This window comes from Verticillium nonalfalfae (genome assembly GCF_003724135.2).
Source record: "Verticillium nonalfalfae strain VnAa140/NRRL 66861 chromosome Unknown scaffold_59, whole genome shotgun sequence".
NCBI lineage: Eukaryota > Fungi > Ascomycota > Sordariomycetes > Glomerellales > Plectosphaerellaceae > Verticillium > Verticillium nonalfalfae.
The window spans coordinates 117,633-138,478 of record NW_021167284.1 but is presented as its reverse complement, the minus strand read 5'-3'; the positions used below and the strand labels follow the sequence as shown (position 1 = coordinate 138,478).

The window sequence follows — 20,846 nt, the reverse complement described above, 5'->3', positions numbered from 1 at the left end:
AGCCCATCGATTTCTCCATTGGGATCGACGTCATAATTTGACCCACCTGGCATGGAGTTCCGTGGTTTATCGTTCAGGAAAGACGGGAAATAGCACGATGCCCACAGGGGGAAGTGCTGAGACACACTCCCAATCCACAACGCCTGTCAAATTTCCGTCGCTATCCACGAGTATGTTATGCAAGGAGCGGTCGTCGTGGAACACCATGGTCGCTTCAGGCTCGGGGTCCTCTGCGGGCGGAAACACAACGTCCAATAGAGAGGCTGAAGCTTCTTGATGCTGTCCAGAGTCTGCTCGGCGTATTCGAAGTCCTCCTCATCGTCGCTATCCATCTCGCTCTGCGCAGAATATCTTGCAATCCTGCCATGGCATTCTCGGCTGCTCAGCATCAGGCGCGCCTTCATCCAGTCGCGGGTCGTCTTGAACGGGCCGCGGGGTACGTCCTCGTGGATGCCGTTTTCCTAGAAGAAGTGCATCGACACGATGCGCCCTGCTTTCGCTGACGCCGAAGAGGAATGGATGTTGCCGATGACTCGACACTGCTTCCTGAAGACGTGCGACGAATAGCAAAAAAATCTCTTCGCCAGCTGCTCCTTGGTTGCATAGGCCATCGACTGCCAGCGCGTCGCCCAAGCCTCGCCCGGGAGCTTGCTCGTAAGGATCCACTCAAAGCCAATGCGACTGTGCCGCGATGCATCGTGCAATATGACCTTGAGGACAGGCATCTCAGTGTTCCGAGACATCCACTCCAATGTGGCGACTTCACACCGTGTCTTGCATCGTGGGCCGACAGGCAAAGACACCCTCAGGATGAGGTAGAGCTTGTTGAAGGCACCTTACGCTACGACGCTGATCTGACGCGCATTCTTCGATCCTGACAGTGACTCGACGGTGGCGCGACTGGCTTCTGGATCCGGCTCACGGGTCCAACGTGGCTCGCTCGAGAAGGAGCCCACTCAAACGCTTCGAAATATGCACGATCGAGAGCCATGGCACGGCTGTAAGCCCTGGGTTTGGCAGCAGACTGCTCAGTTGGAGAGGCGTCGTCCATGTCAAGGGGGTCTTTGTCGTGCAGATGATGGCAGCTGGCCAGTTGGTACGTCTGTTGTCAATTTCCCACTGAAACATCGCGTCAACACGTGATACTATCCCTCTTCACCCATCAACAGCAACTTCATAGTAGCTCTTCTTGGCGATTCGCTTCTTCATCACAACCCTGCACAGTGTATTCCGTGGATGACACGCAAGTCATATGATGCTGCAGAAAAGCGTCTTGCGCATCTTTATTGCATGATGTAATATGGACACGTATGGAACTAAAGTATCTACTAACTAAGGACAAGCGTCCAGTGGTTCGCCAGAAGGAGAAAAAAAACGAACAAGGCAAACCACCAAGCGACAGGCTCAGGTCGTCATGACGCCTCGTCATTCAACTGGCCTGTAGGCTCAGAGGCACTGGGAGTACCACTGGTTCTGCACCTTGCAGGTGCCCTGCGCGCACTTGGTGGCACCAGTCCAGCCGGAACCGCCGCACTGGCCCCAGAGAGGGGCGGTGCCGGAGCCTCCCGTCGACGGCGTCGTAGCGGTGGGCTTGGGCGCAGCAGCCGTGGTAGTGGTGGGCTTGGGCGCCGGAGCGGGCGTCGTGGCACCGGCGTTGATCTTTCCGACACCGGCGTTGGCCTTGACGCTCGCCTCGACGCCGGAGGCCGGCTTGGCCGGGGCAATGTTGGCGCCGGCGTCCTTGCGCAGCTGGGTCAGGGCGTCGGTCTCCTCGATGGCGGGGATGGTGCCGGAGGTGCTGTCGCGCTGGTTGGGCTGGCAGGCGCGGCCGATGGCGGAGACGCAGGCGGTGCCCTTGTCCTGGATGTAGACGCTGTTGGCGCGGGTCGTGGACTGCGGGGTCACGGGCTGCTTGACGCCCTTGAAGACGTTGCCCTCGAGGAGGCTCCAGGTGGCGGGCTCAATGTCGAAGGCGTGGCCGCTCATGTTCTCAAAGAGGTTGTTGACGGCGTGGAAGACATTGGTGGCGCCGTTCTTGTCGGTGCCGTAGTGCGGCGCGCGGCCCGAGATGTCGTGCAGCCAGTTGCCCGAGAAGGTGAAGAGGTCCTTGGCGCCGATGAAGAGGAGGGCCCAATAGTGCTGGCCGTTGCAGCTGGCGGACCACTTGGTCGCGCCGTCAAACTCGTTGTTCGACACGGTGACACGGCCGGCGGCGTCCCAGCCCGAGACGATGAACTGGCGGCCGACGAGGGAGAACTTGTTGTGGTCGATCCAGATGTTGTCCGTGTTGCCCAGCGTCAGGGCATCGCCGCCCCACACCGACTTGGGGTTGATGTTGGTGAAGTGAATGTTCTGGATGATGATGTTCTTCGAGCCGATGATGCGCAGACCCTTGCCGACAATGGCACCCTTGTTGCCGACACCGATGATGGACTTGTTGCTGCCGACGGGCATGGGCTTTGTGCCGGCAGTGTCGTACTTGACCGAGGCAATGGGGTTCATCCTGGCTGTGTCGCCGCATGAAAGCGTTCCAATGTAGTCCTGGCCGCCCTTGGATACGGGGCAGTCCTTGTTCTCACAGCCGGCCGAGGTCGCTGTGCCCTCGGAGCCGATGAAGTTGAATTCCCGGTCGATCAAGATGACACGGGGCGTGCTGTCGGCGAGCCATGCAGCGAGCCTGGTTCCGAGTCAATATGCGTCCACAGCACGAGAGATGAGCCTGGATTTGCTCACTGCTTGATGTCGGCCGGGGCGGCCGGCGTCGCGCTGCCGCCACCGGTCGTGCCGGCGGCCATTCCGAACGCCTTGCCTACGACCTGAGCATACGCCGGGGACAGGACGCCGGCCGCGACGGCGAGAAAAATAGAGGCACGCATCCTAGCGGTTCTTTCTTGAAAACAGGACTTGAGTGAAAGTAGAGATGGTAATGTTTCTGTGTATCAGGTGGCGGGTACCTCGAGGAATATCAGACCAGCCGGCGGAAGAAAGCCCGGACGAACTATCCTGAACACTGTGAAAATAGGCAAAGAAGCGAAGACGTGATGTGAAACGAATGCTGAAATGGTGTAAAGAGTGACAGTAACCAAGATGGCAGAACAAAATGGCGTGTGCCCTGGGCGTGACTGATCACTGCATCTGAGGGAACGCAACTTATATCGTGATGTTCGGCATCCCTCCACCCAGGCTGGATATGGCAAGCTGCTCGGAGACTTCTCGAATAGGAAAGCCCACCAGGGACGGTCCAGGATTCACGGAGGCTTTATCATTGGCGTTTACCAGGCTGGGGCCGAGGTCTGTGGCGCTAATGCACATCCTGAAGAGGCGAATGCGAATATCCAGACGAAGGTATCAATCCAGAGTTGCGATGCCCGTTGTCCTGCGCAAGACGAATCGCAGTGTCGAAGCGTCGAGACGTATGGCGCGGTTTTCACCAAGGTTATCCTCTAGTCAGGCACAGCATCTCACCATTGGCTCCAAGTTGAACCTGCAACCATTGATGATGCCTTGTCCGCCTCAACCACGTCGCAACAGATCTCGGGCCGGGAAACGGCAACAACCGTAATGTGTGGGGGGCCTTTGATGAAAGGGGCCAGTGATGGAAAGCCCCGAAGCAGATGTGCAGGGTTTCTCGGCGAAGGCATGGTCTGCTTGTACCACATCGGTCTAGCCCCGTTACATGTCGGCCGAACAGTCGTCCAGTGGCTGAAATAAAATTGATCAGAACCCACGCGGTGGTCTGAAAGCGTAAGGCTGCATCTTGTCGAAACACACGACTCGGACAACCTCCAAGATCGGTTTGGCCATGTGGCAAGATGCTTGGGTGCAACGGTGCTTGCAAAGATCCCAGGCTGGTCGCCAGCCAGGGACAGGGACACTCGACTCCCACGAACAGAGCCTCGTCGTCTGGCCATGTAGACCGTGGTCAAGCTCTGTGAGCTGGGCCACTGGCCGAGCTCCTCCTGACTAGCGGCAAGTGCGCTTCAAGTGTTCGTCATGGCGTGTGTGTTTTCAGGTCCTAACGTGCGTTTCCCTTTGACAGTAGTGGCGCTTGAGAGCACAGCGCAATAATAGGGGATGGGCTGGAATGTTGTCGGACCAGTGAGGCGCCTCGATGTATACCTTGGATGGACCAGGATTGCAGCGCCAAATGTTGGGGGCCGGAGGAATCACTTCGCGATTCGGGTGATTCTTTGGCCCGGTACCCAGGGCCCGGTACCTTGGGTAAGATACCTTAGGTAGATCCCTAGCCACCTTACCTAAGAGGTAGGTACGGTAACGCACCTACCTGAATTAGGTACCCAGATACCTTGAATGCTTGACAGGTCCCAGGGCCCACTAGAGGCCACTCGCTAGCAGAACCTAGGTAGGTAGGTAGGTAGGTAGGTAGGTAGACACCTGTAAACAAAGCAAAGACAGCGCATTCCGATGACTCATGCGGCGGGGGATTGTCGCTGGGGCCAGGCGCTGATGACCTTGGACACCAGAAATGGCCTGTCGACCAGCGACCTGGGTACCCTCCTAAGGTACCTGGCGGTCGACATTGAAGATCAAAGTCACCGTTTCAGTTAACAACCACCCACACTACCTAAAGTAAGGTAAGGTAGGTAGGTAGGTAGGGAGGTGTCCAAAGTCGATACTTGGACCTCGACAAGCACATCAAGCCAAACACATGGAACTACATACTGCAGTGTTTTGAGCCTCGTACACAACGCACTGCATCCTCCAACCCCACAGCAGGCGTCCAGTTTTCGTACGGACGGCCCACATCCCAAATCATGGATGATGTACGGTACAATGCCGTGGATGGTGACGAGGACCCCGAGTCCCCATCATGGCAGCCACCAGCGGCACCATGACAGCATGAACCGGGGCGTGGAGCTGTGAGTCCTCTTTTTTGATGCGTCTACGACGCCGTGCTTTCACGCGCTCCAGCTTACCGAATTGTAGTGCGAGGCTTGTCGGGTTCGCAAGGTATGTCTTCGTGGGTCCTATGGTCGATACCTCACATGAATGGGGCCTGCACATCAATGTTCAAGTGGCCCTCGAGTGCATGTCATTGTGTATCCTGCTTCAACGCTAATCGTGGGTCAGATCCGCTGCGACAAAGGGTCTCCCTGTTCTCATTGCCGGCGTGTCGGCGTCGAGTGTGTTCAAGTGACCGTCAAGCCTAGAGAGAAGCGCACACGAATCCTTCTCACGTCTCAATAGTACGCATCCTACGTCCCCTCTCCCTGGCATTGGGATCTTTCTATCCCCCTCCAGCGATGTGTGTACCCTTCGAAGTAAACAGGGCTTGGATAACAGGACTGGACGTCTAGTGAAAGGAATATCGATGTTCTCGACCACCGGCTTGACGGCGTCACCAAATTGCTGGAGGATCTCAAGATCATCTTGTCAGCCTCTAGCAGTAGTCCAGGGCTCAAAAATACCAAGACAGCTACAGTCCCCATGGTTCCTCCTGCCACCTCGCCAGCCAGTCGTGCAGGCCCATCAGAGCCAGCAGCTGGACAAGTGACTGAAGGGGAGTCTTCGCTATCGGCACACTCTGCCTTCGTCCACGATTTCCTTCAAGGCCTTGTCGAGGAAGGCTCTCTTCATCACCCTGATCCTGAGATTGACAGGACCATGAAAGCGCTCTCAGGCCTCGTCAGCGCGTCACGGCGGCAACCTGAGACTCACGAATCCGTGTTGAGTCTCGCAAAACCAAAAGAGAGTGCGCAGCAACGGATCTCAGAGCTACCGCCCATTCAAACGTCAGTGGCTCTCATCCGCCTGGCGAAAAGTACGTGCAATCCATCCTATGTCGATGAGAACCCAAGACTGACGCTTCTGGTTCCTCATTAGCGCAGAAGCTCGCCGGGACCGGCTGGATCTACGAGTTCATCACGATGCGGCCGTTCGGTGATCTTTGTCTCAATGTCTACTTCTCTGAGGACCACTCGGCTTTTGATTTTATTAGTGTCAATGCTGGATTGTATTCACTATGTTGGGATTATGCCCTGTCGTCCGACATTGCCCCTGGCGAGAAGGAGCAATACATGACGTATGCTCAATCGTGTCGCGAGAACCTTGAGACCGGGCTCGCGAACCTGCCCCTTTATTTTCCGGCAACCTCGGATGCCATAGCTGCTCTGCTGTTCGGCGTGAGTTTTCCTTCGCCCGTAGCTGTGGTTGTCTTGCTGACAGGTCCGCAGGCCTTCTATACTCTGCAATTCGCGAAATCTTCCCTGTGCTGGGCATTGTCGTCTAAAGCTTCGGAATTGTGTCAGACATTGGGCTATCACCGAGCCGCTTCCACAGAGAACCAAGTGGCAGAGGACCCAGCCTACGCCCAGTTCCTCTTTTGGACTACTTATTATATTGAAAAAGGTCTAAGCCTTCGCCTAGGCAGACCCTCTACGATTCCCGACTGGGACATCACCGTCAGCCCTCCCTCATCTTCGGCCCCTGACCAGGCTCCCGTCCTGGCCTTCTTCGTGTTATGGGTACAGACTGCAAAATGCCAAGGCAACATCTACGAGCTGCTCTACAGTCCCGGCGCCGTGGGCCTCCCCGATGCCTTGCGACAGTCCAGAGTTGAGATCTTGCTGTCGAGCTTGCGCGACATTGATAAAGAGACGCAAAAGACCAGGGTCAGTGCATGATCCGAAATGCCCTGCGTGAACCACTGCTGACCCTGGTGATAGATTGCATGGCTCGAAATCTCCAAAGAAAATTCGGGCGACGATTTAATGGACTTCTATGCCACCTCGGACGACATCCTTCGGCTGTCCTTGCTGACTCATGTCCACCGAGCTGCTCCAAGGGCTTCATCCTCGCGCACAACCTTCAGTTCTGACTGTCTTGAAGCTGCGAGAATGACGCTAAAGCGGCATCACGACTGCATGGAGATCATACACAGGACTGGAGGCAAGTACTTCCAAACATACATTCACTGGTAAGGCTCACACCGCGTTCGGGCTGGGCTCCGTAGCCGCCCGAGCTAGGTCGTACCCATGCTGACCTGATCAGGACCCTTCTGTTCGCACCTTTTATCCCATTCATCGTCCTGTTCTGCCATGTGATGGAGACAAGAAGTGAGGACGAGTTTGCTCGCCTCGAAGCGTTCGCCACCTCGATCGGACCCGCGTCGGTTCTCTCGGAGCCAGCCGCCAAGATGCTGCATCTCTTCCAGGTACTCCACAATATCGCGCGGCGGTACATCGAGCTCGGAGGCTCTGTTGCACAGAACAGGGGGCAGTACTCATCTATCCCTCAGATGAACGCAAGTCTGGCTGCTCTCGGGGTTCCTCATGTCGGCGTCGTCCGGACAAACAGCCAACAACTGGGGCAACAGGCGGACCAATCTTTGGCGTTTGATTCAGGCTCTCTGCCGCTCGACCGTGATACCGAATTCGGCACTGGAGAGGCACAGATTGACCAAAATCTAGTCAACCCGGTACTTTGGATGGGCAATGGGCCGCAGTTGGAGGATTGGTTCTATAATAACCAAGCATCGATCCAGTCACTGCAGGAACCAGGCGACAGTTAGTTCAGATAGAATTCACATGAAATTCCTCGGGCCATTTCGACAAGCAGCGACTCCAGGCTAATGACTGTGGAATGAAAATGCTCTTCGTTCCGTCCTCAGGGCGCAGAGGTTGCTCAAGCTCTTTGAGCAGTATCTGGTTACATCCCATGGCACACATACCCACGTGCGACGTTGAGTTTGACCGAGATTCGTTCATCAGATACAATTATGCCAAACACCTCAAACGTCCAATGCTAATGCTATGAGAAATTATACAGGGAAGCAATGTTATTGACAAGTCTAGACAACATAGGGAAAGAACAAAGAAAAATAGAGAAGCATAGAAAACCCGCAGCAAGCTACTGCGACTTGATGGTCAGGAGCTGGGGAAACACAGCCGAGAATTTTGTGTAGAAAAACCCGGTGATGAGTGCAACACCAATCGAAACAAAGCTCCAGACCTTCCAGCCGGTGCTGGTGCTGGGATTGTTCCTTTCATAGCGGGCGACGGCTTCGAGGTATCTTGTCGGCACAGGGATATCGTCAATCGTCGGAGCCCCGGCCGTGTTCTTGACAATGAGGCTAAAGATCATCCACTGGCCGTAACGCGGGAAGAAGTAGTCAACGAAAATCTTGGAGAAGAACGTCTCCTTGATAGAGGCATCGTTCGTGTGTCGACCCTGATTGACAGCGGCCATGGCACGACCAAAGCGAGCCTCCTGAGCTTCGGCGAAAATAGCGGAAATATCGCTTTCTGTCAACTTGGCATTGCATGACGTCTCCTTCAGCTTGCGCCGGAGCGCATTGACCAGGACGGCGGACGTCTCCATGGCGCCGTTGCCTCCCTGTGCGCTGATGGGGTGGACCTGCGTTTCCCGTCACGTCAGTTTTTGCCCAGAGAGCTTGGGGCCTGGGGATTTGTGTCCAGCATACCTTGTGAGCTGCGTCTCCGACGGTGAGAATCCTTCGGTAATGCCATCGGGGGAACACATGATCCTCAACGCTGACCAGTGTAGTTTGCTGTCCGTGGTTGTAGAGATCCTCAAAGGTCATGGTCTCGGAAATTTGATCGCCGAAATGCTCCTCAGCGAGCTTACGCTCGTCTTCTTTTGTGAATCGGGGAATATCCTTGCCGCTTGCCTTGTCCATTTCGGTAAACAAGAACCAGTACAAGCGTTCCTCGGGCGCAGTGAGAACCATATAGTTGCAATTCTTGAAGAAGGCGTTGATTTGCAGCGGTCCTGTTGGCACCGCTTTCGGCCTCTTGGAGATGCCGAAAATACATTTGCATACGGATTGAAGGCCTACAGATGTGGTTAGAATATGCATAACCTCAATGGTGGCTTGTGGGTTACAAACCAGAGAGCTCATCGTCTTTGAAGAGGCCAGGGCTGGCTTCAGACGCCAGGCGCCACATTTCTTTGCGGACTGCGCTGTGGACACCATCACCACCGATGACGATGTCACCGGTGTACACGGAGCCATCCTTTGTATGGACTGCAACATGGTCTTCATGATGATCCACCCGCGTGACCCGTTTGTCTGTCATGACTCGATTCTTGAACTTGAGATTGTCGTACAGCACTTGAATGACGGTCCTGCGGTCGATGAACATTTGAGGATAACCGATTCTGACGTGGCGAGTTAGCCATAGGATTTCATCCCACGAATGGATTTTGCAGGAGTGGAAGTCAATCATACCTGTCCTCCAGCTTTTCGGAAAACGTGACGGGTTCCTTATCAACCCATGTCTCTCCACTGAACAAGCGCATGCTGGCGGAGTAGTACGTATTGCCGGCCAGTTCCTTGATCTTTTCGTAACAACCAAGTTGGTCAAGAATGCGCAAGCCGCTCGGCAGTAGCCCAAGACTGGCGCCGAGCTGGGGCGCAATGACTGAGTGACCTTCAAGAAGAACATACTCAATGTCGAACTTTTCCAGCATGTTGGCTAGAGACAGCCCGGAGATACTGCCTCCAACAATGATCACCTTGAAGCCCATTGTAAACGAAGGTGGTGTGTGTTTGCTGATGAAATAAAGAAGACAGACAGAAAGAATGTGACTGTACCGGGCTTGATTGTCATTTCAAAAGTCGAGCGACAACAGCAGGCCTTTAAGTCGACGTACGTCGGAGTCGCCGCTCCAACGGGACCAAAATCTTTCTGAGCCCGCCGGCCGCCGGAGATCCGGCTACCGAGTTGTCGTCGCGAAGCGGGAGCGGGTCAAATTTTCTTAGCGGCGGTGCCCGGACAGTGCGGCCGCCGAACATCCGCCGAGCGACATTTCGCAATCCAGCAGCACCAGGATGTAGCGACAACCTCTCACCGTGGCAGGGAAGGGTCCCAGGTGATCAATGCCCATGAGTTGAAAGGACTCACAAACCTGGACGTCCACAGGTGGTGCTTTGGGCTTGTTCGGTTGATGTCTTGCATACATCCAGCAGCCGGCGATGTAGTCAATGACGTCCAATGCCATGCGCGGCCAGTACACTGATGCCACCAGCTTTCTTCTCGTGCAATTGGGTCTCCAGTGCCCCGCATCATCATGGGCGGTCTTCAATGCGTTCGACACTTCACTCTCAACCAGACACAGTTGCCACAGACCCTTGCCTGCGCAATGAAGGAGCTTTGCGTTTCGATCTTGTAATGGGTAGCCTGGGCTGTGATGGCTCTGTTCCAGTGTCTGCTCCAGCCGTCGGCGGCCGTGGTTGACATTAGGATTGCAATGATGTCCTTGTACCACTGTGATTCTGCATACTTGCCGAGCCCGGGAAGTTTGAGTATGGTGTTCGACAAGGTATTATGTCATGATGAAAGCACATTTCGTTGGTCACTATCAACGAGCAGGATATGTCTTCGGGCTGCTTCAGGTGGAGGTACTGTGTCTCTCATGATTCCCAAGTTTCTGCCGAGAAGTTAGCCATCTGCCACAGAAAACGGCGTATAACACCAATATAGGAAAAACGGACCGGCCAATACCTGTAGACTGAAGGCTGTAGTACTAGAGATGTGATGATACCGAAGCAGCGAGAGCGCGCTTGGCAGTGAGGTCTGTTCGTCGATGATGACACCGCAAGAGAGAAGTGATGATAGCGTCATGAAACAGAGGCAGTGGCAGTGAGAGAATAGAGGCATGGTGATGGTACTGGAACTGAGAAATGATGGTGGTGTCGGGAAGGAGAGGTAATAGTGATGCCAGAAGAGAGAAGCGGCGATGATACCTGAGGAGGGAAATGATGATGGCGTCAAAGAGGAGGATTGATAGTGATGGTGTCAGAGAGGAGGATTGATGATGGCGTCAGAGAGGAGGATTGATGATGGCGTCAGAGAGGAGGATTGATGATGGCGTCAGAGAGGAGGATTGATGATGGCGTCAGAGAGGAGGATTGATGATGTTGGCGACAGAGAGAGGCGGCGATGGTAGAGGAGGAAATGATGATGGCGACAGAGTGGAGGAGTGATGATGGCGAAAGAGAGAGATGGGCCGGGGAAAAGGGGTGAAGGAGAAAAGGGGAGTTTTTGTGAAATAAAAAGACCACCAGGCGATCAAACCCTGGGGACAATGTACAAGTTTAAGGGCCTTCCTGAGCCCAAGCAGTTTAAAGTCATACTCGGGACTTTGAGGTCTTTCAGGTTGATTGACTGATCATCCTCGTGCACTTGTTGAAGGCTGTGCTTGACTCCGAGTGCCCCATCTTTCCCTTATGCTTGTATACTACACCGAGTTACTTAGTATTCCTCATAGATTTCGACATGCTTCTTGAGGGTTCCACGGGCCAAAGCACTCACATACGAAAAGATTGCCCAGGAAGGAGTGACAGACTCGCCACAGCCCAGGCCGGGAGGCTACCGCGGCTGCTGACACGGAAGGATTCATGAAAGATAGCTTAGAGTCCCTGCGATAGGGAGATAGGGTTCGAGATAACCTGTAGTTGATTGAGGCTGTTGGCGATGGCTGTTTTGCTTGGGTGGTGGATGGGCGTGGTGGATAGAGAAGGTACAGGTGAGAAAGGTAGAAAGGGAGGTAAGGTAGGCAGTTAGGCAGGCAGGTAAGCCGGCAGTTAGGCAGGCAGTTAGGCAGGCAGTTAGGCAGGCAGTTAGGCAGGCAGTTAGGCAGGCAGGTAGGTAAGCCGGCAGTTAGGCAGGCAAGCAGGCAGGCAGGCAAGTAGGCAGGCACGTAGGGATCAAGCAAGGAAGGAAGGAAGCCAGGCAGGCAGGCAGGTTGCTTACCGACCTAGCTACCTTACCTACCTTACTTTGCTGTTATCAGAATATACGAATAAAGCCCTGGAGTCATGTGCCATTTCGTAGGTTTGCTACCTGGCCAAATTTTGATGTGCTTGTCAGACATTCACCTTCTCTTCTCTGTGGTGTTGCTTCTGCGTGCCGCCCAACGGTACTACCACCATCACCTTGGCTTCTCTCAACCGTCCTTAATGCCAGGCTGCACCGCCTGCAGATCTCTTGTGCACAGGAAGGGATTAGCATTTCACATTTGCCCACACGCGGCAAAATCTTGCAGGGCGTCTTGTCCGAGACAGCAATGGTTCAAAAACTTGACGAGGACCGCCAGCACTGCTTCACAATGGTTGTCGCGGTCTCGGCATCCATTCAAAAGCCAACACGGGCGTTTTCAAAGGAACGACATCAACCTGTGGGCAGAAGTGGCATGCTTGACCAGGATGGATGAGGCTCGGTAGGCCCAGGACCACGCCAATTGGTACGCATTCTCCCTTTTCCCCTTGTGATGGAACTCGCGTGTTGCGAATTCGGGCTTCAGCGTCCGGCACGGGCCGAGACAGAATGAAAGCTGAACTGGCTGGGTCAAGTTCACGTGCGGAAAGGAACCGGGGTCGCCATCCAATGGCCGTGTCGTGACGAACTAGGGCATCCTTCAGCTCTCCCCAGTTCAGTCAGCCACAAAACCTCATCTCGAGCTTGGCTGTACTGATTAGGAGCCCCTGAACGCACGCTATCGAAGACACTGTCCCAGTTGGCCATGCCAGACTGAGGAGCTTTCTGCCAATAGTGACAATGTCAACCATGAGGTTTGTCGTATTTGGTCACTCCCACCCCTGGCCCGCCATTCAGCTCGTCCTCAAGCAGCCGGTCCAGGCCTTTTGACGGCATACTCGTGCAACATGACAGCAACATTTTTTGTCTCACGTTCTTTCCCCTCTTTTGCATTTATAAATTGTAGACTGGTCATGGAACCAGCTTGTTTGTTGATTGCGCTGTCTTCTGTTCTTCCTACTTGCTCCAGAGACAGACAATCATCATCCACATTGGCCTGACATGTCCCGAACAACCGTTCCCTGTGCGCACCAAGCCCACGACAATCTCAACAGGAAGCGGCTGGTGGTCTGCTGTGATGGAACCTGGAATAACTCGTGAGCAGCTCCCCATTCCTGCTGGCCTTACACGACGGAATGCCCTGACAAGGAACCATGAAGAAACGACACCGACAGCCCAGCCACGAATGTGAGTCGGCTGGCCGGCGCAGTCGCCCACAAGTGCTGCAGCGGCATGCCGCAGGTCATCTACTACCACCCCGGTGCTGGCACCGAGTCGTCCTGGGTGGCCAAGAAGCTCGGCGGTCTCCTCGGCCTTGGCGTCGTCCAGGATATTGCCGAGACATATCGCTTCATCTGCGACAACTACAACCCCGGCGACGAGATTATCCTCATCGGCTTCTCGCGCGGTGCCTTCACCGCGCGCTCCGTGGCAGACATGATTTGCAACCTTGGGTTCCTGAACCGTGCTGGCCTCGACCATCTCGGTGACATTTTCCACGACTACTCCACGTGGGAGGAGTGGGCGGATGAGAAGAAGTTTGACCCGTCGAAGCACCTTGTCGGCTTCTGCATCGAGAACTATGATCAAGTGCAGCGGAGGAACATTGCGTGGAAGAGCCAAAATGCTGCCAACCTGGCCACGGACACGTCTGTACAAGGGGAGCCGCCCGGTTCCATGAAGCAACGGCCCAAGGAGGCCAAATCGTTCCAGGAGAGCATGCTCTCGGGTGGCGGTGCCAAGACGGCGCCCGAATACGCCAAAGACCTTGAGGACAAGATGTACGACGGGCTCCTGAAGCAGAAGCAGATTCTTTGGGAGAAAATCAGAGCAGCCAAGAACCGGGCCGAGATCTCGGCGCTCTACCGTCAAGAGCTTTTCGATGTACGTATTTTCCCACCTTGTCCCCTGCTGCGCTGCGTCGTACATGGCCGATTGACACCACACAGCACAGACTGGCCTTGACGGAAAAGGCCAAGAACGGGGATGCCGGGTTCAGCTACGTGCCCTGCCCGGCCAAGGTCAAGGCCGTCGGCGTATGGGACACGGTCGGCAGCCTCGGTGTACCCAAGGGCCCTTGGCGCGCCGTTACCGGCGGCCGCAGCGACGACGAGATTCGGTTCGCGAGTCTCGAAATGCACCCCAACGTCCAGCACGCCTTCCATGCGCTGGCCCTTGACGAGTACCGCTCCGCCTTTGGTCCGACGCTCTGGGAGCTCGGCGCTGAGAACACGACGACGGTGCTGCGCCAGGTCTGGTTTGCGGGCAACCACGGCGACGTTGGTGGTGGATGGGAGGACGAGCAGAGCGCCAACGTAGCGCTCGCCTGGATGGCCGACCAGCTGTCGTCTGTTGGCGTCGAGTTCAGCAGGCCCGAGATGCAGCGCGTCTTCTACGACGTGCGCGCCTCGGCTGTTCCTCAAGCCTGGGGCATGGCCCAGATCCACAACCCACCACCCAAGACGGCCGCTCTCGACGTGGCCGTCAGCAGTGCTACTTTCAATGATCCCACGCCGCGGAAGCCGGGCCTGTACTACCGTGACGCGACTGTCGACAAGAGCGGCAACATGTTCACCAAGTTTGGCCGCACCGTCAAGGGCTGGGTCGGTATGGGACCGGACCGGGTCAAGCTGTCGACGACGGAAGAGCTGGTCCACCCGTCCGTGAGGCTTCGTTACCAGTACAAGGGTTCAGCCCCGAAGGGCGAAGAGGGCCCATATCGATGCCGGGCTCTCATTCAAAACGGGTACCGGCTCAAAGAGATTGCCACACCGAAGCCCAGGAAGGCTCCATCCATTGAGTCGCCGGAACCCGTCTACAAGGCTGTCAGCGGTAACGTCGCGGCGTTCCGCAACGATAGCGACCTTGGTGACAAGTCCTTCACCGATGTCCCAGGGACCACGGCGCTCGTGCGCGTCCAGCAGCCGCACGAGGAGTGTGACGTCGTGACCCTGCCGCCCGCGCAACGCGGCTGGATGTGGGTGCGCCCAGCGCAAGGCAAGGATGAAGCCGAGGTCGAGCTGTACGAGGAGCAGATCGGCCTCTGGGAAAGACTGTACATGAAGGTGCAAGAGGAGCTGGTGGACTGGAAGCCGCTGTACGAGGCGAGACAGGCAAAGCTGAAAGCGGCGGAGGACGCGAAGCAGTGGGCAGCCGTCCGAGTCGCCGGCACAGCAGCCTCGGGCGTCGGAAACTTGCTGGCAGCGCCGTTTGGGGCCATCAGGAGGTGGCGCACCAGCAACCCTGATGCCGAGGCGGCTGTCGCCCAGACCATTCTGTACAACGCTGTGTGGGGATATCACGACCTGGTCGTTTGGCTGAAGGGTGATGTTCGAAAGCTGTTCCCATGATGGGCGAGGCTGCCAGTGGCCGGAAAGCTTGGAGCTTGGACGATGAATCGTATGTCTTTTGCCTAGGTTGCTTCTGAAGCGCGAGTAATAATGATATCATTCCATCGATGTTATGTACTGAAAGTTGGCCTTTGTAGGTACAGATTTCATTCTCCATCCTCTTTCCACAAAAACTCAAGTGTGGCAATGAAACGTGATCGTCAGAGACTCATGGCGTATTCAGAATTGACGAAAATGGCCTGTTGCTGTATCGTGTTATATGCCGCATACAAGTACACACCATGCACTCTTGAGCCCATGCTGCTCACTCCATGTACACAACATCGATCGCCAGGATGCCGTGTAGTATTCAGCGAGCCCGCTCATGGCCAAGACCATGCCATGAGGTTGGTGAAGCCAAGGAGGAAGGCGATGATGACATCTCACCCCATCAACATGCCAAGCCGTGCTGCTACACATGAGGCACCATCAAATGATCAGCTGATCAACCATATCGCGCTTGTCGAGCGAGCACCAGAATAGGGAGAGTCCGGTGAAAGACACTCAGAGCTGCCATGCCCATGCCGTCACCCAAGCTAGGGCACAGTGTGTCGGGGACGAGGCTAACATGACAGGCCACTCCTTGTATATGTATCATGCCGCATCCTCTTGCAGGCAAGACGGAAATCGATGGCGCCGGACTTGGCCCGGCTCCTCAGCCGGGCGGCCGGGATGCCGAGCCCGGGGTGTCAGTTGTGCGACAGATGACGGCGGCATGTCGTTATCAGGGCCGCATGATGCAGGTCATAAGGTCCCTCTGAAGGGGGCGTCAACCCGCGAGAGCCGCGATGCCCCGCGGTGGCTGGCCAGTGAGTGTGACATCCGGTTCTCTGGATCACTGGTAGCGTTGGTTCTTAGTGCCGGCGTGGCGAGGATGTGGGTGGGCGGGTGGGCGGTGAGAGGGAGGGAGGGTATCGTGATGGCAGGTGACCCGATTTGCTGGTGGGCAGCCAGTGTGTCTAGCTTGGGGAACTTGGAATCGAGTTGAGCTTTTTGGGCCGTTGTGTTTCTACACCACACTGTGAGCTCAGAAACAGTCGGCGATCCTCTTGGACTCCCTTTGAGACTGTTAAGCTATTGTGGAGGGGGGTTCTGTTTGTCAGGCGAGGTTTGGGTGGTGGTGCATTCACAGCTGTGGCTCAGAGTCAACCGCCCGCACATGTCAAGTCTATTTCAGGGGCTGAAGGATTCATGGTCCATTTCCAGCCCCAAGAAGGATGGCGCTGGGACGGTCTACCCGATGGCGGCCAAGCGCGCGGGAAACGGGAGATGGAATGATGGATGCTTGACACTGGCCCAATGGGCGGCCTGAACCGACATCATCTTGGGGTCGTTGGATCGTTGGGGGCCTCTACTTACCTCCTTGGGTGGGTGCCCTAGAGCCTGGGACTGGGGCTTAGTGAAAGAGGTTCGGGGCCAACAACAGAATGGCCATTAGGGGGGGGGGGTCAAACGGAGATCAGGGCACTTTTTACAGTGGACTCAAGTGTAACGCGCGCGCGTTTCAGGGGCTGAGCAGTAACCAACGGCACCTGCAGGTTTTCGGCTTTGGGACCGACAGCCCATGCGCCGAGCTCATGGAGTTAGCGCTCTCGCCGCTCTAAGATGTCCCCGCTCAGGCTGGTCGTGCACAGCCACGCCCCATTCGGAATTCATTTATGCATATGCACGCTATGCACAAGCATATGCCGCTCTGCTCTTCATTGTCAGCCGCCCAGGCCGTGTTCAAAAGATCAGTTGTGGACGAACTGAGCTGAAAGTGTCGAGGCAGAATATAAAGAGAAGCCTTCACGAGTATATCGAGACAATTGCCAATGTCCTCGGTCCAATCTTACATATTGTTGAGATGCAAGGCGGTGATGGGCATACAATTCAAGCAAGCAGCACTTCCAGAACAAGCTGCCCATGCATGTTGGCTGGCTGTTGGCTGTTTCGATATCGGCCGACTCGCCGTTGGCCCCCAACTCATCATGCCAGTATTGATGCACTCGCCAACATCGCCCATCACCTTTGCTCCAAAACCCTCTTCATTCTCGATTGCCCTCTGAACCCGAAATCCCTCTCCCCTCTTTGCTCATCCCCAAGCCAAATCGGCACAAACGACCCAAATGGCGGGCTCTGAAGCACAGCGTGCGATGTTTCGCCTTCCAGTCGAGCTGTGGTGGGACATCTTTGACTACCTCAACACCCCGCCTCTGCATCTTTCCTACCGCGGACAGCATGTCGTGCTTTCTGACTGCTTGACACCCAATCCCTCTTGCGACGATGATGGAGCCGAGCGGTACCCTGAAGTGGAAGCCACACCGCACAACTCAACGATGAACGAAAGTCGATGGGGCGATGCCTGGTATGACGGTATGACCTGTTCAAAAGGTAGCAGAGACACAGATGCCATCATGGCGAAGCGCCTGCGGTCAACTTGGGGTCCTCATTGGAGATGCGAGGCCGCTTCCTCAGATGGCGACCTTGGAGTGAGGAAGCTTCTCTTGGTCTGCAAGCACATGTGAGCAGTGAAGCAACCGTACTCGTACCAACAACCCTAACCGCATGTCACACAGGTACAGTGAAGCCATCGAGTACATGGTCCATCGCCTCATCTTTCACATCACCGACTTGAATACCCTCGACGCCCTTTGCCAGACCCAGCATACCGCAGAAGGTCTACCCAAGACTACTTCACTGATCTCCATCGGCCACGGAATGCAAGCGCTTCACGTCACCTTGAGGCTCCCTTTCGAAATATTTGAGGCGGTTGATGGACTGCGATCAGAGTCAAAGAAAATGCAGGAGCTGGCTCTTCAATGGACGCAAGCGTGGCCGGCCGTCGCTGCGCTTAAAGGCCTCCGGAAGATCCGAGTGGAACTAGACCATACCAACTGGTCTTCCTGGTCTGTCATAAACGAGCGTGCGGTACTCTCTTCGCTCGGCACACTCAAGGCTCTTGTGCCTGGTCTCGTACTCACTGTTGTTCTTCCCAATCTTCATCCGTTCTATGAAAAATCAGACCGTCATTTCACCCACGACAGCCCTGAACCATCTTTTCCGATAATCCGCCGAGTACGCCAAAAGTATCATTGTCGGCAGGGCCCCGACGGTCGACGGAGTATAGTACGATCAAGATATGATACCTTCCCAGTTTGGGTTCCTGCGGAGCTCGAGTTGTTGGAGATTGAGGAGCATCCAGTCCCCCAACCGTCTCCAGAACAGTATCGAGAGATGGTCGAGGAAGAACGACAAGGGTGGAGAAACGGCATAGACTATCATGACTTCATAGCAGAATTGCTGGGTTCGTCACCGATATGTTACGGCTGAGTACTGATGCCAGGTGGCCCCTGCGGAGCCACGGGACAGGGCTAATTAGGGCCTTAGGACTACGCGAACCTGTATATGAGGACCGCGGAGGGCCAGAATTCTGATGTATTACACCCCCAGACCTATTATCTACCGCCTGCGGACCACGGGCGGAATACCTCTTTACTCTGCCCAAATCACGCTCCGACAACTGATTCGAGGTCAATGGCACGTATCCTCGTCACACCAACTGAGTTCTGGCTCCCTATTGTTCTCATACGTTATAACCCTGAATCTTGTTGTCACGTTTCGTGTAGCACGGGCTTTGTGGTGCTCAATGTTGACAAAGTATTTGAGAAGCCGAGTTAGTCTCGGTGAAGAAGTATTCTACCGATGCCTTCAAGTAGAAAAGATCTGAATACTCTAATCCGCTTAGTTTATGATTCTAGGGTCGTGGGAGGATGTTGCCTTCCCGGTCAACGTAGTAGCCAAAGGTCCAGATCTCCAGAGCTATGCCCAACAATGCGATTGAATCTAAAGACTGAGTCAATATCGCCCTGACGAGGTGTGGCTTGAAAAAACCATACCTGAATTATTCGCGTCCTCCAACATGCCAGCACATAGCCAACCATAACAGCTGCTTACACCCTTGATGTCCTCGACATTGGTATCAAGTAGCAATCCGCCTTGATTGGTATGTGTAAACTGTGACAGTTAATTCATCTGGACCGAGTATTCATGGAAATTTCTGACCTCGTGCAGTACGGTACTTCCGAGAGTCTTCACACCGTCGATTGGAACAGTGGGATGGATAAGACCCTCGCGGAACTCGGTAGTGCTGGCCTTGTCGACGCGAGCCTTATCAATCTTCGGCCATCCTTGCTGGTCCGCGGTCTCGACGAACCACTTGCAAAGGTCGATATCATTCGAGTCGCGTCTCATCATTCTATATTGTGGATCCGTTTTCTTTACCTTTGCTCCGTTTTCACGATCACGTGTGAAACTCCTCCAGTCGACAACATGGGAGGGGGTCGTCATAGCTTTGACACTGCTGACTCCCGACCCGAGTTGGTAATCCGTCGCATAGCATTCTGCCAGTTTACCTGTAACATTCATTGCAATCCACCGACTCCATCCTTGATGATACGCAGTTACCGTCCTTGCTTGAGGAAATCGCGAACCGTCACACCAAAAAGCCTGTCGAAATGGTCAGTCACGGTTTTTGAGAGAATTTTGTGTAAAGTTTCTCATTTCACTCTAGAATGCTCGGATCATGTGAAAAGCAATGAAGATCCACACCGTTGTGTTGAGAATCTAGCATACTTGGACATGTGGCAAAGATATAGGACCAGGTTGTGAGGCATGGAAGGGCTTTGTGAAGTACTGACGACGTCTAGGTTGCTTCTTCTGGCTGTCCACCCCTCATCGAGTGGCATGAATTGCGATGGTGTCTCGGAAATTTCCGAAATCCCTTTAAAGTTTTCTGAGGGAACAGATGCGCGTCAGTTTGGAGTGTTGTCTTGCTTCGGCAGCCGTGCTCACCTTTGACTTTGTCAAGTTTGGCTTGGAAATCCGAGTTGCCCAGCATTGCCTTGGTCATGTCCAGTACATATTTGTCATCAATATGGTCAGTGAGGATTCTGTGTGCATTTCTTGCAAGTCCAATGGCATCTAGTATCTGGCCAATGATACCATCTCGACGACGAAAATCACCGTCATTATCTGATGAGCATTAGATTGCGCTTGCAGCAGAAATAGGTTCCGTATGAAAATCGAATGAAAGACTTACCACAAGATGGCGCAAGGGAAAATTCCGGCACAGCCAGACAGAAACTCAGGTTGACTAGCAGATAGACGAAAGCAAGCTTCATTGTGGCAGCTTATTGGGATGTTGCGAAAACAAGATATCGTTCAGTATTGATGTTGGCAATTTTATGATGATGAGCTGAGCTTGGAGCCATCGAAAGTGAACAGAGCACAGAGGTGAGGCCGAAGCCCAAGATATACACTGCCCCTCCGATATCTGGACAAGACAGCGAACCAAGAATAACCTATGAGGCCAAACAAAGACTAAATTATGAGCTATGGGCTTTCATGCTGATGCCTCATCACCGATATGCTCAAAATCCAAATATCGTGATCAAGTACGCCCAATTGGGGGTTTCATCGTGGTAGGGCAGCCGGCATGCTGTGACAGGGGGGTCTTTGAGGGGGCCAACACAATTCATCTCTGCCTTGTCACACTCTTCGAGTGCACCTCATGAGAGCATCATGGCCATACTGAGCTCCGAATCACCATGCGCACATCATGAGTATGAAAACTGATAAGTTCGCGTATATGGTTGTTGGGACGAACAACCGCCCC

The 20,846-nt window shown here is 54.6% G+C and overlaps 7 protein-coding genes across 7 annotated transcripts; 3 read left to right on the top strand and 4 right to left on the bottom strand.

Moving 5' to 3' along the window:
- Positions 1–146: 146 nt before the first annotated feature.
- Positions 147–1,051, bottom strand: D7B24_007391 (uncharacterized protein; the record flags this gene model as incomplete). Its single annotated transcript, XM_028641501.1, has 2 exons — positions 147–461; positions 923–1,051. The coding sequence occupies 2 exons, from the start codon at positions 1,049–1,051 to the stop codon at positions 147–149; spliced, it is 444 nt and encodes a 147-aa protein (XP_028494494.1).
- Positions 1,052–1,446: 395 nt separating this feature from the next.
- D7B24_007390 (uncharacterized protein) lies at positions 1,447–2,876 on the bottom strand (the record flags this gene model as incomplete). The annotated part of the gene is made up of 2 exons (XM_028641500.1): positions 1,447–2,677; positions 2,734–2,876. 2 exons carry the CDS (start codon positions 2,874–2,876, stop codon positions 1,447–1,449), a joined length of 1,374 nt encoding a protein of 457 aa, XP_028494493.1.
- Positions 2,877–4,860: 1,984 nt separating this feature from the next.
- Positions 4,861–7,531, top strand: D7B24_007389 (uncharacterized protein; the record flags this gene model as incomplete). The annotated part of the gene is made up of 8 exons (XM_028641499.1): positions 4,861–4,880; positions 4,948–4,957; positions 5,092–5,207; positions 5,319–5,782; positions 5,845–6,143; positions 6,195–6,632; positions 6,687–6,937; positions 7,012–7,531. The coding sequence occupies 8 exons, from the start codon at positions 4,861–4,863 to the stop codon at positions 7,529–7,531; spliced, it is 2,118 nt and encodes a 705-aa protein (XP_028494492.1).
- Positions 7,532–7,869: 338 nt separating this feature from the next.
- On the bottom strand, positions 7,870–9,510 carry D7B24_007388 (uncharacterized protein; the record flags this gene model as incomplete). The annotated part of the gene is made up of 4 exons (XM_028641498.1): positions 7,870–8,376; positions 8,444–8,814; positions 8,870–9,141; positions 9,212–9,510. The coding sequence occupies 4 exons, from the start codon at positions 9,508–9,510 to the stop codon at positions 7,870–7,872; spliced, it is 1,449 nt and encodes a 482-aa protein (XP_028494491.1).
- A 3,293-nt stretch (positions 9,511–12,803) lies between these two features.
- On the top strand, positions 12,804–15,151 carry D7B24_007387 (uncharacterized protein; the record flags this gene model as incomplete). Its single annotated transcript, XM_028641497.1, has 3 exons — positions 12,804–12,898; positions 12,962–13,685; positions 13,751–15,151. The coding sequence occupies 3 exons, from the start codon at positions 12,804–12,806 to the stop codon at positions 15,149–15,151; spliced, it is 2,220 nt and encodes a 739-aa protein (XP_028494490.1).
- A 2,147-nt stretch (positions 15,152–17,298) lies between these two features.
- Positions 17,299–18,502, top strand: D7B24_007386 (uncharacterized protein; the record flags this gene model as incomplete). The annotated part of the gene is made up of 2 exons (XM_028641496.1): positions 17,299–17,693; positions 17,755–18,502. 2 exons carry the CDS (start codon positions 17,299–17,301, stop codon positions 18,500–18,502), a joined length of 1,143 nt encoding a protein of 380 aa, XP_028494489.1.
- A 693-nt stretch (positions 18,503–19,195) lies between these two features.
- Positions 19,196–20,352, bottom strand: D7B24_007385 (uncharacterized protein; the record flags this gene model as incomplete). The annotated part of the gene is made up of 5 exons (XM_028641495.1): positions 19,196–19,532; positions 19,637–19,678; positions 19,901–19,964; positions 20,024–20,203; positions 20,271–20,352. The coding sequence occupies 5 exons, from the start codon at positions 20,350–20,352 to the stop codon at positions 19,196–19,198; spliced, it is 705 nt and encodes a 234-aa protein (XP_028494488.1).
- Between the last annotated feature and the right edge of the window lie 494 nt (positions 20,353–20,846).